The sequence below is a fragment of the Lissotriton vulgaris genome, chromosome 7, assembly GCF_964263255.1.
Source record: "Lissotriton vulgaris chromosome 7, aLisVul1.2, whole genome shotgun sequence".
Classification (NCBI taxonomy): Eukaryota; Metazoa; Chordata; class Amphibia; order Caudata; family Salamandridae; genus Lissotriton; species Lissotriton vulgaris.
Genome location: NC_141695.1, coordinates 474807499 through 474825149, shown reverse-complemented (window position 1 = coordinate 474825149; position 17651 = coordinate 474807499). Strand labels below are relative to the sequence as shown.

Here is a 17651-nt window from a genome sequence, read left to right as displayed (position 1 = left end):
ATCATACCGGGTAATACTATTAATCACCCGCGTACGGGAAAGCCAATCAAGCTGAGATACACCGGTGATTGCAACTCTGCATTTGCCATTTATTGTATAAAATGCCCTTTCGGGTTATTATACGTATGAAAAACTGAGCGTAAATTAAAAGTCAAAATCACCAAGCCAAAAAGTACTATTAGAAAGAAGTCTATCAAATCCAATCTTGTGTTACATTGGTCACAACACCACCATACAATAGCACAACTCAGATGCACCACCCTGGAATTTGTTCAAACGATAGCAGGTCGTGATAATGCAAACATGTTATGACAACGCGAAATTTGGTGGATAAAAATGTTTAACACCATGACTCCGTTTGGGCTCAATGATAAAATGGATATGATATGTTTCTTAAAATGAGTTGTATGATGCCACTCATTGTATACTGCAATATACTATATTCAGGTTTCAGCAAGCCACAGCTTTGTATTCAGTTGTTTCTGTATCATACACCATTAGGTTGGTCTTGATTGATCATGAGAGTTCTTACTGTATCAGCACAAATTCATGGCAATTGTAACGCCTGGCGATACCACATTCACTTGTCTTGTTTGTTTTTGTTTTTCCTTTTTATATGTCCTAGTATATCTCAGGAAAACATATTGGTAGTTCCAGTTCAATTTTTCACCAAGTTCATGTGCCTTTGCTAGCAACTTTTCCGCACTTTTGATTTCCATCCAGTGACATCTGTACATTGAACTGAATAAAGGCATGTTCATTCTAGCGGGTTCCTTAAAATTAGAGCCGTAGCGTCCTATTCGTCTACCACCGAGCAATTCTTGTTTATGCTACATTTGATACTCAGGTCATTTAAGGAGAGTCTCGTTTTACATGACATTGAGAGCAGCGTTGTTCTTATTTGTTTTTATCACCAAAGGCATTTCTGACCATGTCATATCCAGATCATTGGTTTCTTTTCGCAGTGTCCGATTTCCAATGTCCGCACACCTAGCGCACTACCCTTGCTTAATTCAGGATACATATACACGAGTACTGTCCTAACATGGCGTACAATTAGGCTTACAAAAAAAGGTCTTTTTTAAACTTCCCGGTACACCAGTTCTGGTGTGTTCTGCGCTGTTTCTTGTGATGATTAGACATAGGATACCCTCGAGTTTTCAGGTAAGAGGTTTGTTCTAATCAATTGGGAGAATAGGGGTTAAAAGTTCATTCGAAAATATGTGCCAACATTGGGCTTTGTGCTACTTTTTACAGCGGTCTTTTTTCTGAGTTTCCGTGCGTTTCTCCGCATTAACGTAGAAATAGAGTGGTCAGTAACATATTTTCAGTAACGCTGGCATCCCGTTTTAAGATGTAACTTCATTATCTCATTGAGCATTCACAAAGCAGTACGTCATGACATAAGGTCTTACCAGTTCTTTCAAAGTTTGTTGTAATACAGTGTGAGGATTCACCATAGTGATACTCTACGATGTACTTTGAATAGCTTAGTCCCGGGAGATACTACGCATCTTACAGTGTTGTCTATGGGTAAGAGTTAATCTTACTCACACTGGTCATGGCTAGCGCGGCCCTATGAACTTTAACACAATTGTTTTAATATATTTTCATTATGTTTGAATCACTGACTGATTCTACTGGAGGAAACCCTTCCCTTGTCACAGATTGGTAGACAGTGTTTACGATTCATTCTGTATGTGGCTTTGATTTTGAGAATGTTGGTGATGGGTCGATCTGTTCTTGGTACACAATTGAATGACATTTTATTTTCACTTGCTTACATGATTCAGCACTTCATTCTACTGTTTGCATAGTGCCTTTGAGGGTGCAGGTTTTTGACTTATTCTGGAACAAGGGTGCTTTCAGGTTTGGTTGCTCTTTTCTGATGTGCACACTTTGATACTCAGAGGGAGTACAATTGCCCTGTCTATGTGTTTCTTGGGTGCTTCAGTTGACACCTCTGTATGTTGGATTATTTGCTCTAGGTAACCAGCATTAATTATTATTGTTTCAGAGACAACTGAATAAGGGATGAGACTGTGGTAAATAAAAATTACCTATACAGAATTTCTATGCGGTAAAGTTCAATAAAATAACTCAATTGAAAATGAGAGGCAGAGTCCGTGGCATCTGAGTTTATAAGGGTTTTATTCCATAAAATGGAATTGGTTCGAACCAGGTATCGTGTTCCATCACCACGAAGGTTCAGGAAGGGATAGACAATGCTTTATTAACAGAATACAATATATATAGTCAATGCACATAATGGTGATGGATACCATCCACATAAAGTGTCAGGTCTGGATCTGGTAATGCAGTATCTGTCAAGTCTTGTCTGGGTTTCGTCGTAATGGTAATGACTTCAATACAATCATGTGCCAAAGGGTCTGTCTCATTTAATGGCAGCAGTGTAGCAGGGTTCAATGTATTGCAACGTCTGATATCTATGTGTGGCTGAAACAATGTCAATTCATAACCTGTCAGTAGTGCTATAGTCAAGTGCTGAGTCTGTGTTCGGTTTAAAAGGACTTCCACGGAATGTGGAACTTGTACTGTCAATTGGTGTCCTAACACTATGGAATCACTTTGTCTGATCGCTAGAGATGTTGCTGCAACTGATTTCAAGCCTGGGCTACTGGATCTAATGTACTAGAAAAATAAGCACACAGTTTGTGTGAACCTGCTTGATCCTGGGTAAGTACTGACAATGCGGTACCTTCACGTTCTGTGACAAAAAGTGTAAAAGGCTTGTTGTAACATGGTGTCGCTAAAACAGGTGCTTGACATAAGGCTTTCTTTAAGTCGTCAAAAGCTTGTGTATGTTCCTGAGTCCAAGGGAGGACAGTCGATGTTGCTGCCTCCTGTGTTGTCAACTGTATGAGTGGCTTGGCTAGAAATGCATACTGAGGAATCCATTGTCTACAGTAAGAAGTGAGGCCTATAAAGGCTCGTACCTCCTTGTGTCTTGGGCTGTGACATGTTTACAATTAACTGGATACGGTCAGGCGTTAGCTGTCTCCCCCCTTTGGACAGCAAGTGCCCAAGGTAAACCACTTGCTGAACACAGAATTGTAGCTTCGAAGGGGACACCTTGTGTCCCTTGTCAGCCAGGAAACGTAAAACCGTCAGTGATGCTTGTTCACATTCTGGTTCACTTCGGGCGGTGACCAATAGATCATCGACATACTGGAGTAGGGCGGTGTTGTCAGGCATGTGAATACTGTCAAGTTGTCTTTTCAGTGCTTGGCTATAGATGCTGGGGCTTTCTGTGAATCCTTGAGGTGCGCGTGCAAATTTGAAGCTTCGGCCATTTAAACAGAATCCGAAGAGATATTGGCTTTCCGGATCAATGGGGACACTAAAGAAGGCGTTCTTCAGATCAATTACAGTAAAGAACGTTGCCTCTGAATCAATAGCTGTCAATAATGCAGAGATGTCCGGAACCACAGGGTACTGTGGTACAATGCATTTATTCAGTTCTCGCTAATCGATAAACTGGGGGAGCATTTGGGTCAGTACGTTTAAGAATTGGAATGATAGGGGAATTACATAGATTCGAGTCGGTTTCTACAACCACTCCTTGTGCAATGAGCTCGTCAATGATTTTCAGTAAAGCCACTACAGCATCCGGGGGTAACTTGTATTGTCGGATTCGTGGTAATACTACCCCTGGCTTGAGTGTGACACGGTATATATATAGTCAATGCACATAATGGTGATGGATACAGAAGGCGTAACAGCTGAGAGAAAAGAGATAAGAACACATGTACGTAGCAGAAGGCGTGCACGAGGGCGTACACTAGACAAAGTCACATGAAAGTTTCACAGGTAGGTGGATCCATAGAAGAATCCTGCAGTGTCAGCAGAAATATATGGCAGAGATGCGCGCGCAGCAGCATGACGTGTGATTGACGTGGAACTGGAGGGTGAAGGGGACTTGACATTTGCACTATACGGGGAGACAGAAGTCTGGCGTGTCAGAACAACCTAAACCCAAATCATATCTGGTATCTTGTGTTTGAGGAACTGTATTATCTAAAAGGAAAGGTCTCTCGGGCAGAGGCTATTCTATACTGACTGCTAATGCGTGCATATGAGACTACATGTCTACGTGTAATGCGAGGGGGCCATGGGCCTACCATGGTAACAGGAGCAATGAATTACTTGCACGGAGACAGAAAGGCCGGGCCCTTTGCTCTGCAGCTGGGAAGATGTTTTCCTAAATCACTAGACAGGAATGTATTTGAGGAGCGGAGCAGATAACTTGAAGGCAAAATACAGTCTTGGCAGGCAAGCAGGCCGAGCCAGGCACCGCTCGCCGCACAGGGAGTAAGGCAAGGGTCATGGAAGCGGCAGGCTGCAGCTTTCAGAGGCAGAAGGCAGAAAGGGCTTGATGGCAGGAATCAGGGCCTAGCTCGCCAGAGCCAGGAAAACGTGAAAGTGCACCATGTAAAGACGATGGCAAGGCATACTTAGAAACTGAATATTCGATCCATTCATGGTGGATCTGAAAGAGGACATGTTAACGTTGGACGCAAATGTATTTGCGTCTTCATAGCTGGTTGTGGAGGGAACATACATGTACTTGAAGCACGTACATGGAGCCGTTGGGGTCTACGTTAGGGGACACAATTGACCATAAAAATTCATATTACCTCAAGACAATCCCGAAATGCATTTGGCGAAGTTCATTTCTGCTAGAATGGGTGCTTCTTACTCATGTCACATGGATAATGTGATGTTTGCATTGTATTAAAGTACTGTGATGTTAACACGTAAAAAAAAGTTTTTTCATAACAGTTGCTTGAAAATTAAATCACAACACAAGTACAAAATTGTGTGAACATAAAGAATTTTTTAAGTAATGCGTATTCACTGTATTGTTTATTGGATTATGTGAATAAGTTGTATTTACACAGTGCATCCAAATACTGAGTGAAGCTTCACTCGTCCAGTACTACTTTCTTAACGGGACATTTCTGAAAAGTAATGTCAAATCCAACTTTACTGGTAAAAAAACGTGTCACCCATTCCAAAGATATAAAACATGACCGAGCTACTCCTTTCAAATTAGGAATTACAGCTTAAAAGTGTATTACCGAATTTTCAATTTTAACCCATAAGATTAGTAGGCCTCGCTATAGTGAAAAATCAATGTGGGTGTTTTTCACTTCTAGGACATTGCAAAACTTGAAAGTACATCTCCTACCTGTTACTTACATAGCACACTGCCCTATTGGCTATCTAGGGCTTACATTAGGGGTGACTTATGAATAATAAAAGAAGGGTTAAGACTTAGCAATGGGCTTTAAATATATATATATACAAGAGGGGGACAGGGAGCTAATAAAGGTCCAGTATCCCCACTCCTCAATACATATTGAATAAATCCAGAAGGTACTGTTCTTAAAGAAGAAAAGGGAGGAAAACTAAGTTGGAAGTGAATAATTTAAGGAAATCCGTATGATTATTTAGTGCCCTAACACATCCAAATGAATGGCATGCTTCCTTAAAGGGCCTGCTTCTCGTTTGCCCAGCGCTGCAATGTCCTACGAGCCCCGTGAGAGGGCTCTTTGTCGGAGAACTTTACAGTATTCCGCTGTAATCATGAAGGTGTGTGTGTGAGGATACGGTGAAGTGAGTGCAAATAAAGCAACAAATGAAATAAAACTGTCTAAGGGATACCTAATGTTTTAATATGTTGGTTCCCGAGGCAGAAATAAATATAATGAAATGGAGGCTATCATGTGGGCTCAATGAACCAAGGTAGCCTTAATGTATTTGTGAGATCGACATGTTTCACACCTACTGGTCAAGCCTGATACCTGGTATTTCTTCAGGACCAGAAAGACCCCCTACCCTACACCTAGAGGGATGTGTGGTGACGGGTACTCCCCTAATAGGTGAATACCTCAATACAGAGTTGTCCAATCTAAATAGAAAGAAAGGACAGAAAGACAATATCAATATATGTTCCAAATACATGTAGGTTGATGCTTCTTAGTGTTTCATAAGGTTACTCAAGTGTCCTCACGGCAGACAACATGCTTCAGAGGTGCTAAATAAATCACTGTTGAGTGATAAGTGCTGATACATACAGCAGGCCAGGCAAGTGACCACAAGTGTAAAGACTTCAAAACATAATGCAATAAGGGCGTAAAACATATAATACTGACAAGCACAGTGAAGTGATGACCGAATAGGTGATAGTATGGATTTTAACCTGTTGAATAAACCTGTAAAGCCTCTTAGGTCAGAAGCAGAGGATTGAGCGTGCACTGCTTCTAAAAGACTGTATGAAACAGAACTATATCAGCAAGAGAACAGGAGAAACCCTGCAGTAAAATGGCCCTATCATTCCCGTTCCAGGTGAGCAGAAGTGGGGTAGGTCTCTGGCGCTCCATGCCAGGACTAGTTCAAGTTCAGGAATTTGTATAGCGCACTACTCACCCAGAGGGTCTCAAGGCGCTTGAGGGAGGGTGGGTGCATTACTTATCGAATAGCCAGGTTTTTAGTTGCTTTCTGAAGGAGAGGTGGTTCTGTGTAAGTCGGAGGTGAGTGGGGAGAGTATTCCAGGTTTTGGCCGCTAAGTAGGAGAAGGATCTTCCTCCCATGGTGGATCTGTGGATGCGCGGAATTGCGGCGAGGGCTTGATTGGAGGATCGTAGTTGGCAGGTGGGTGTGTAGAAGGACAGTCGTGTGTTGAGGCATTCGGGTCCTAGGTCGTAGAGGGCCTTGTGTGCGTGGGTGAGGAGACGGAACGTTATTCTCTTGTTGACGGGGAGCCAGTGGAGATCCTTCAGGTGACCGGAAATGTGAGCATGACGGGGAATGTCCAGTATGAGTCTGGCTGAGGCGTTTTGGATGAGTTGGAGTTTTTTCTGTAGTTCTGTGGTCCCGGCGTAAAGGGTATTTCCATAATCCAATCGGCTGGTGACCAGTGTGTGGGTGACTGTCTTTCTTGTTTTGGTGGGGATCCAGAGGAAGATTTTTTTGAGCATGCGTAGGATGTTGAAGCATGAAGATGAGATGGCGTTGACTTGTCTGGTCATCGAGAGGGAGGAGTCTAGGATGAAGCCCAGGTTACGTGTGTGATCTGTAGGTATGGGTGCTGTACCCAGGGCCGGTGGCCACCATGAGTCGTACCAGGCAGAGAGAGATGATCCTAAGATGAGGACTTCCATTTTGTCTGAGTTAAGTTTTAAACGGCTGTTCTTCATCCATTTGGCTACTTCTTTCATTCCTTCGTGTAGATTGGTTTTGGTGGTGTTTGGGTCTTTGGTGAGGGAGAGGATCAGCTGGGTGTCGTCTGCGTAGGAGATGATGTTGAGGTTGTGTTGGCGCGCGATGGATGCGAGGGGACTCATGTATACGTTGAAGAAGGTGGGGCTGAGTGAAGATCCTTGTGGTACACCACAGATGACTTCAGTGGCCTCTGATTTGAATGGGGGAGGTGGACTCTCTGGGTTCTTCCGGCGAGGAACGAGATGATCCAATCCAAAGCTTTTCCTTGTATTCCGACGTTGTTGAGGTGTTGTATGAGTGTGCTATGACCTACTGTGTTGAAGGCGGTGGAGAGGTCGAGTAGGATGAGAGCAACTGTTTCTCCGTTGTCCAGTAGCGTTCGGATGTCGTCTGTAGCTGCGATGAGGGCGGTTTCGGTGCTGTGTTTGGCTCAGAAGCCGGACTGTGAAGGGTCGAGGGAATTGTTGGATTCAAGGAAGGCGGCGAGCTGACTATTGACGGCTTTCTCAATGACTTTGGCAGGGAATGGGAGGAGTGAGATGGGGCGGTAGTTCTTAAATTCAGAGGGGTCTGCTGTGGGTTTCTTCAGAAGGGCGCCGAGTTCGGCATGTTTCCAGCTTTCCGGGAAGGTAGCGGAGTTGAAGGAACAGTTGATGACATCGCGGAGATGGGGTGCGATGATGGAGTCTGCTTTGTTGAAGATGTGGTGGGGACATGGGTCGGTTGGCGATCCTGAGTGAGTGGAGTTCATCAGGCGGATGGTGTCTTCAGTGGTGATTGGGTTCCAGGCGAAAAGGTTGTGAGAGTGCTGTTTTGGTTCGGAGGTGGGTGGAGTGGGTTGTTCATCGGACTGGTTTTCAAAGCGGTTATGTATGTCGGCGATTTTGTTGTGGAAGAAAGAGGATAAAGAGTCGCAGAGGTCTTGGGAGGGAGTGATGTCGTTGGTGCCGGCGGTGGGATTGGTAAATTCTTTGACGATGTTGAATCGTTCCTTGCTGTTGTGGGGGTTGTTGTCGAGTCGATCCTTGAATGCTGATTTCTTGGTGGATCGGATCAATTGGTGGTGTTTGCGGGTGGCGTCCTTGAAGGTGGTCAGGTTGTCAGAGGTTGGGTTTTTTCTCCAGGTTTTCTCGAGGGTACGACATAACTTCTTGGATTTCTTAAGGTCATCGTTGAACCAGGGGGCCTTTTTGCTACCTTGTTTGATCTGATGGTTTTTCAAGGGTGCTAATACGTCAGCGCTGTGGGTGATCCATTGTGTGAGTTTGGTGGCAGCTTAGTTTGGGTCCGATGATATGGCAGGAGGGTTTTGGTTTAGCGATGTGAAGAGTTGGTCGGTGGTGCTTTTGTTCCAGTTTCTTCGAGGAATAGGCTGTGGGGGGTTGTGGGTCGTGGTCTTTTTGTAGCTGAAGTGAACGCAGTTGTGGTATGTCCAATGGAGGGCTGTGGTGTGATCGAAGGAGATGTGTTTGCTGGAGGTGAATATAGGGTCGAGCGTGTGTCCGGCAAGGTGGGTGGGGGTGTCAACAAGTTGTTTGAGTCCGAGATTGGCCAGGTTGTCCAGATGGGTGGTGGTGTTGCTGTCGTTTTTCTTTTCCAGGTGGAAGTTGAGGTCTCCCAGTAGAATGTAGTTCTCGGAGGTGAGGGCATGTGGGCTGATGAAGTCGGTGATGTCTTCGTTGAATTGTGTGCGGGTTCCTGGTGGTCTGTAGATGAGGGTGCCTCTAAGTGTGGACCTGGGGTCGGTGTGGATCTGGAAATGAAGGTGTTCGGCGGTCGCTAGGTTATCGTCGGAGCAGGTCGTGATTCGGATGGTGTTGTCAGTAGTTGTAGTGACCTAGTTTATGGTGGTAAAACACAGCTGGATAAGCAGGGCAAACAAGAAACAAAGAAGACTAGAACACTTCACCATTGTTGTAGAAAGTGGAGACAGCCATGTGGAGGCCAGCCAAAAGCAAGGTGTACCTGGGGGGAAAATTTATGCCTAAACTAATTTTAAAAAAATTGAGCAAAAGTCTATTATTATATATTCAGCTCTGGACATGTGGTAAAAAAAATAAAATCAGCCGTTTGTTGCTGAGGTTCCTATAATTCTATTATGGATTTAGCAACTGCTGACACATATATGGTTATCACCAAAGTTTTAGTAGGCCAAGACGTGGGATAGCAGTATGATGTACATGGTGAGAGTGATGCTCTGTGGAGATATTTGTAGGTAAAATTTGTGATCTCAGATAGTAAAAGACAATTTAAATTCATGCATGCAGTTTCCAAGGGACTACCAGTTAGGTTTAAGGCACCATCCCCTTGCATTTTTACAAGCATACTAGCAAGTAACGTGGACAATAGTGTCTATGGCTGCTGATAGGTTGCCGAGTATCAATGTGTAAGGCTTCCCTTTCCCACGGAAGAAAGCGCATTAGGTTTAGCTGAAGATTTCTGCTTTGTCTAAAATTGCAAATGACAGCTATAATTTCCAATTGTGCTATTGCCTATGGTTTCTGATTTCTATGCAAACTTTCAGAACAAGAAGCTTGGTCTTTCGCTGGATAGCACGGGAAATGCTGTGGATTTTTTTATGGTGAGCTAGATGACTGTTCTGGAACGTTACCTATAGGTTAATGCATATTTAACAGATTTAACAGAAAGGCTGAAGTCAGGAGATCAGTGTGAGAACTTTGTCGTTTGCTTAATGGTGGTGAGGATATTTAGGACTAAAGTCCCATCTCGAAAAAACACCTAGAAATGTACCAAGTGAGGAGGCTGTTTAATGGGTGCTGACATACTAAATGGGTGGCTGGGTGGAATGCTTGGTCGCACTTGGAGATCTTGTCCCATCAGCTAATAAAAAAGGAAGAGATAAAGATCAGTTAGTAACTCTGAGGCTTTCCAAGAAACAATAAATGCTTCTGCATCTGAATGGCCCCTGGCGATGGTTTCGTAGGCACTGACAGGGTTCACGTCGTATTACAAGAAAGCTCCATAGCAGGATGTACTATCTTTGTTCTGTAGTACAGCACACGATTAATACATCTCTCACATTACACAATTCTAGAAAGTCATGCCTGTATTACCTGCTTAGTGAGTGGGGTGTTTTAATAGTGGGGTTGGCCATAATGAAAGGAAAACTGGAAAAAAATTAAAAAAGGGAGACCCCCCCCAGTTTAAAATAAAGAATGTAAAAATTAACTGTGGAACATGCAACAACGAATTGTGAAAAATGGCATTAGGTGTGTGAGAAAAATATCGGTCCCTGTAGAAGTCAGAAACCTGAGCGTTTTTACGGATCGATAACGTTAGCTCAAAGCAGTTGCAGCACATTAGATTTGAGGCCAAAAAGCTTCAATTTTCCTAAACCAACTTTTGAACAACATCTGAAGAATGGTCCTGATGGGCTCAAGAGCTAATTCCAAATATAGTTTGTATGGTTAAATAACAAGGATCCTCATATAAACACACAGATTTGTTTCTTTTTTGGACTGATACCCCTACAATGGAAACCACATAGGAACACTGCAAAACTGTCTGTGTAAGACACATCTATAAGGGTTTCTTATTTGATTATTCAAAATAAATTGTGGAATCACAGGGAAAAGCAATCAGTATGCCGTATCCTCTCAGGGAAAGAGATCATTTGACACTGTTCTACTTACATGAGGATGGGTCATCACTGTCGGCTCCCTTTGCTTCTTCCTGCTGGTCCCAGATGGTGGATTCATCTCCTCGATTAATCCGGAGTAAAATGTCTGGATTGGCAATCTGATAGCCTGTTATATGGATAGGAAACATAGCTATTGAAATCTCAGTCCAGGGAAAAGGACAGGTTTAAGTTGTGCCTATGAAGGAAAAAAAATAGTTGAGCGAAAATTTTAAAGACAATTCCACTAAATCTAATAAGGTCATATGTGCTTAGGTTTTAGCTTTGTGAAGCATAGTGAAATGTACAGTTTCCGCATATAAACATTTACAAGAACCATTCACGCTAGGCACTAGACAGAGCCATTGTCATTTTACACAGATCTCAGAACAGTTTCCTCATAGCAACAATGTTTTCTTAATATCCAGCAATAGATATGCCAAAGCCTTTCTCTGTTTACTTCCTTTCTGAGTTCTCCATTGTTGCAACATCGGATTATTTGGGAAACATACATATCCTGAAACACTGAACGTTTTCTTCCGGGGCACACATTGTCAGACCTACTATAGAAGTCCATGAGCGGTCCATGCTAGTTCAAACACAACGAGACCTTGCTGCATATAAAGATAACAGAGATATCTTATTAAAATAAGTAACACAATGAAAGGTGGAAAGACAAGCATTTTTGGACACACTGCAAGTGGTTGACCAATGAAAGCTCTAAGCACCATAAGTGGCTAATTATACAATTGAGATCCTGCTGAATCTGGCAGTTCTGAAAATAAATGTGATTAAAAAACTCAATGTAATATCTTCACCACCATACTTGGAGGATGTTTTCTTTCTCTTAAATATAGTCCATAAACATGTCCCACAGCACAACAAGGGTCTTGCGTTTGTGTGCACCACTACTCACAACCACATCCAGAGCCCTCTACCACAATATGCCTTCTCTTCCTGTTCTTTCACGCAGGCTACTCAATTGCTTAGCAGAGGTGATGTTGTGAAGGGAACCGTTGAGGTGGAGTGAAGAGAACCATAGTCATTAACTTATTTATTCTTACATAGCACTTTATTGTCCAAAGACTGGAAGGTTCACAAAGATTATGGTGAGGCATAAAGGAATAGTCTAGCCAAATAGGTTTTTTGGGCCGCACCACATGGAAGTGCTGCAAACAATGTCCACCACAATGCTTCACATCAGCTATCAAAGAATCTCAAAATGTTCAAACAGGATTTTTCACTTCAAGATGAAACTTTTCTAGTACTGCAACCTGTCATCTTACGATAACCACTGCTTTTTGTTCTGCTGAAGCTCGATTCTACTATTTGTGTATATCTTCTGTTCTCTGTGTTCATGGTCTTCAGAATACCTTCACCAGGTTAGTCTTGGGTACTCCTTGAACAACTCACATTTTACATTCCACTGGCAACCAGTGAAAAAATACACAAAGTTTAGGTTGATCTATGAACCAGCTTGTTCTCTTTGGACAGTGGGTACTCAATTAAGTACACAATACCCTGGGTAATATGCTGTACAGGCCCGCCTATGCAGAACAGTCTCCTGCAGGACGCAAGTATGAAGTTGAAATTTAAAACACTTACCTTTCTAAACTTCTAATCAAAACACACAATGCTGGACTGTTCGGTTTTGCATCGGGACCTGTGGTTGAAAGTGCATGCTAGAAACTGCATAAACATGAAAACACATCCACGCCGAAAGGCATATACAAGACAGAATGAGACGAGCGAGGAAGTAGCATGCAATTTGTTGCAAAGAGACAGTGGTGGTGGTTTGTGCTGCTTCTCCCACACGTCTGCGTCACAGTGAAGGCCCATGTACACAAAAGAGGAATGTTCATCATCAGAGACAAACTACAGAGTGCTGCCACACATTAGCCCACAAGTTCAAGATGGACTAGGACGGCAGTCTGGTTGAAGAGCAGATGTGGATGAGCAGGGATAACATAACTCACACCATCTCCTTATCCTGAGAGACCAACGGTGTGTTGCCTTTTGAGATGGACCAGCTTGCACCCACAGTCAAACTGTCCAACCGGTCACCGCAGAGGGGGCAAAAAAGCCATGCACACAGGGTAATGTTTTCCTTAAGAATTACAAGTCTGTCAAACAAGTTATCTGGCAAACTACCAGGGATGAAGAAAAAGGCTGCTAACTTGCCACAAGGATTCTTTAAAAAAAAGTTGAAAATAGCCATAATCTGATCTAAAGAATATTTTCTAGAAAAAGAACCCCCTCCACCTAAGACTTCAATTGAATTCCCACAAACTGCAGCAGCCTCTTAAACGTACGCACAAATTAAAAAAGCCACCCATCTAGTCCATCTCAATACAAGCATACAATACAGGTTGATTGTTTGGATCTGGATTATGCTCTTCTTTTATGAAGCAAATTGAAGAGAAGGATTTTTTTCTTTTTTACCAGATTCTATGTCAGGACGGGAGGTTCTGATTATGCTGATCTTCCTTCGCTTTTATTCTTATGTAAAAATCACAGTAGGCAGAAAAGCAATAAAAATTACTTTTTCTTAAAAAGAGAGAAAAACATCGTTTGTTCTCACAAAAAAACAAGTAAATCCAGTCCATAAACATCAACTCCCATACGTCTCAGGGATAACACAGTAACAGAGTCCTTCCACACTGTCCATGACTCTAGAAAGCTCCACCATCTTGTGAAACCCTCCTCTTTCTTCGCTGCTGTGCAGCCAGCTAAGTGCCTTTTTTTCTGGTCGTTGATCATCTGGTGTTTTGTTATTAATTGTGAATTGTTAAGTGCTTTGGGCCGCTATGGAGGGGATCGCTGTGTTTGCGCTTGGTGTTTGAGCGTTTATTTTTCAGATTCCCCTCTCCTTTTCTGACCGCGGGTGTGGTTGAACTCCTTACGCGGATGGCCCACTTGCAGCGAGCGCTGTAGCCCGCCAGGGGGGTGCACGTGCGTCTCGTTGCTTCCTCAGAGTGGTTACTTCAAAGCGGAGCCGCGCTGAGAGGGAGACGTGTTCACCGGCGCCTGTCCCCAAACCTGAACGCCCTTCGGGTCTGTATTGCCCCTTTTACACTAAATTCCATGTCCGCTGGGGTCCGTATTAAGGGAGTTTTCCCTCATAAATCGACTACGGCGAAATTGTGCACTTGTTCGCTTGGAGCACGCTGGGAGGCGGCTTGGCTGTGTCGGTCTGTCGGACGGCCTGCGCGCTCAAGGTGTGTGTACCAACCATAGCGGTTTTGGCCACACCAAAAAGCCTGGAGCACTTTGATCTGCCCTCAAATGGATCCAGGCTATGCTGATCCACATAACCGTTGAAGGGTTCCACCATTAGTGTGTTGTGCTGTCATCCCTTGCTGCCTGTTGTATTAGGAGTGTTAACCCTTGCCTGCCAAGTACCCTGGTGAAATGGAGCAGGGGAGTTACTATGAGGAGGAGGAGGAGGAGGCTCACAGTACCTCCCCCTGGATGATGATTCTGAGGCTGTTGATAGCTCCATCCTCAGGTGTGTTAATGAGGTGGTGGCCCCTAATGAGGAGCGCCTGACTAGCCGCATTGCAGCAGAGTGCTCTAAGTTGGCTCAGGCCCACGTGGGTGCAACTTCCCCTGCACAAGCCCCCCCTATCAGAGGAGGCTGCCCCGCCACCCAAGAAGGTATGTGGGGAAGGTGGCACGGAGGGGGCGCAAGGGGTGGCCAAGGATGCCTGAAGAGTGCCTTCTTAGCCAAGTCTGTGACGCCCATTTCTGCGCCTCCCACGCCACCGGAGCCTGCAGTGTCTATGGCACCTCCTTCCCCTTCTCAAGATGGGGTTTCCCCTATGGACACCGATAACGATGAGGGGTCTTCGCGTTCTTGGCGTCTGGCTAGTTCCGCAGGCACTTTGCTTCAGGATGCCTCCGGTATGCTGGATCCGGATGAAATTATCCATTCACTCTCTGCAGCCTGGGCACCTGGGGACAAGGTGGCCAAGTTCGTGGCGGGACGCCTTCGCAAGCCTCTGGAGAAGGAAGCTCGGGGATGCCACAAGGCGGAATGTCCGCGTCCCACGTTAGAGGGGAAGGTGGCCCTTACCCCCCCAACTGGACTAAAAAATGGCTACTTTCCTTGCGAAGTATATAAAAGACCGTCACAAGGGAATAGACCGATCCTGGCGCTCCTGCCAGGATAAGCTCTTGGACGCCATTGGCCCAATGGCGAAGATCTTGGACATGGCGGAAGAGGCAAAGGTGACAGGTACTGTCATCTGCCCGACGTGCTGTCCAACTGGGCACAGAGGGCAATAACCTTTATGGGGAATGCCAACTGTGCCCTGTCAACAGAACGCCGACGCTCTTTGCTCATTAAGCTCGACCCAAAATTGGGCGACTTAGCATTCTCCGAGGCAGGAGCTATGGCCCAAGGGGGCCTGTTTGGGGACCCCTTTGTGAAAGAATTGGGGAAATTCGTTGCCACCTTTACCTCATTAGATAAGGCCCAGTCGAATATTAAAAGAGTTTTCCAGACTCGTTTTTCCCCGAGGGGCCTGTCGCAGTAGGGGCCGTGCGACCAGCCGTGGTGGTCAACAGACCAGTAATAGGGAACAAGGTTCCGGGCGAGGGCAGTACAACACCTCAGTCAACTTCAACAACTTTTACCCCACCAGGGGGCAACACTTTCAAGGCCGCGGTGGCTCCAAGAATAACACCGGCGGTGGTCAGTCAGGAGGTAAGTGTCATCCCTGTGGAGCAAGTGCGTATTGGGGGTCGCTTAGCGGATTTTCAGGACGCTTGGTCGCTTCTCACCGCAGATGCCTGGGTCCTACAGACCGTGAAGAGGTTTCATATAGAGTTTTACGACTAGCCACGGCAGGCCGAGTGTCCAAATCCCATTTCTTTCTCTGTCCCCGACGCCCAGTTGATCGACGAGGAGAAGTCCGTTCTGCTCAAGAAAGGGGCCATCTGCCGATCAGCTCTGCACCCCAACGGTTTCCTCAGCAACGACTTTCTGGTGGAAAAGACGGACGGGGGCAGCGGCCGGTGGTCAACCTCAAGGAGTTCAATGGGTGGTTTCAAGATGGAAGGAATCCATCTTTTACGGGATGTTCTCTTACCACAGGATTGAATGGTCAGGTTGGATCTCAAGGATGCGTACCTGGGAGTTCCCGTCCATCCTCCTCATAGACGTTTTCTCCAGTTTCTCTGGGGGTGGGGGGGGGGGGGGGGTGGGGGGGAGGTATACGAGTACACCGCCCTTCCATTCGGACTTTCTTCAGCACCATGGTGTTTTACAAAGGTGCTACACCCGGTGTTAGAATTTCTGAGGGGTCAAGGAGTAAGGATGATTGTGTACCTAGACGACATCCTTCTCATGGCGCAGTGTCCACAGAAGTTGATATCCCAGTTGCAGCAGACTGTATCCCTTTTGGAGAGCTTGGGGTTTGTCATCAACAAGGACAAATCGATCCTGTCTCTGACTCAATCAGGTCTTCCTCGGGTTCGTCGTGCATTCCTGTTTTCTCTGTGGTTCCAAATGAATTCCAAAACCCAGATGATTATACAATTTAGGATCAGGAGATTCTTGGGAGTACAGAGGAAGGCAAACCAGCAGCAACTCTGGAGGTTCAGGATTTGAGATAGAGATCAAAGTGGAAGAAGCTGCAATTCTCAAGGACAGCTAGCTAAATGGAGAATTTGTTATATTGGTGCAACAAGCATAGGAGTACATACAACTGGACTATGCTGATACACTTTGTATAAAGAACAGAGAAAAAGCATTTGCTCCCCCCATCCCCCAACAACTTCTTCCCTACAAGATCCTCCTCTCCCCCTCTACATCCCATTGTTCAAGTCTCATTGGCAATCCCAGAGATCAATTAAGATAATGCGCTTTCCCTTATCAATTATGAACACTTCAGGCTTTTTAACTACGCCGCAGGTGTCGGTCCTCTCTCCGAATATTGATTATTAAAATTGTAGTCATCTAAAATATTTAACGGGGTAGACTTTAGGGCAACAGAGCTATTTGTAGTTTGTGCTAAAGAATGTGAGCAGGGCTCCTTTGTTTGGAGAGCTCATTTTCTCTCCCCTGTGCTGTGGAAGCTATTTTTTCTATGCCCAGGGTTAACCACAGTCTCTCCAACCATTTCCATTCCAAGGGTGGATGACGCTGCCCCCAAAGTCCCAGGATTGACTTGTTGGAAGCTAGCACCAGTTGGGAGATCAGGCAGCCTCTAGATCCATAGTGGGTAGATTTCTGGGGCAGGGCATCCAAAAAATATGGCTTCATGGCATTTGGTGATGGTCAAGCCAGTGATATCCTTGATGTGCGCCAGGACCACCATCCAGACATTCGTCAGTGCACCGCAAGACCATAGCACATGGGTGAATTATCTCTCTGCCCCACAGCCCTTACAACACTACGGGGACCTCTTGCCTTCCATCTTCGTTAAGTGCAACGGGGTATACTGCCATCGATGGAGAATGTTCAGGAGGGATTACCTGCTCCCTGTATGGGAGGAAAAATTATTTGCTCACTCCATTATTAGTGCCCATTTTTCCTGATATAATGCTAGGCCAAGTTCCTTTTCGCAGGGGCACTGGAAACAGACTTTATCTCCCCTTCCAGTGTTTAATATCTTTTATACGTGGATATGGCATGGCTATCCCCTGTGCAATGCAATAATTATTTTTCAAAGGTAACAATGGTTCTGGTGGCGCCTGGTTTAGTTTGATGGGTAAGTAGCCAATGTCGTAGTTGTATACAGCAACGTGTTTCAATTCCAGG

At 44.9% G+C, this 17651-nt stretch overlaps 1 protein-coding gene across 2 annotated transcripts in view; it reads right to left on the bottom strand.

Annotated features, from left to right (window-relative positions):
* The window catches only part of LOC147701902 (zinc finger protein 484-like), an 87122-nt gene that overhangs the window by 47832 nt on the left and 21639 nt on the right, over positions 1–17651 (bottom strand). For both annotated transcript variants that reach the window (XM_086930529.1, XM_086930530.1), the window contains exon 3: positions 10902–11015. In XM_086930529.1, the coding sequence (XP_086786655.1) occupies positions 10902–11015 (114 nt within the window). The remainder of the gene's footprint in view (positions 1–10901; positions 11016–17651) is intronic.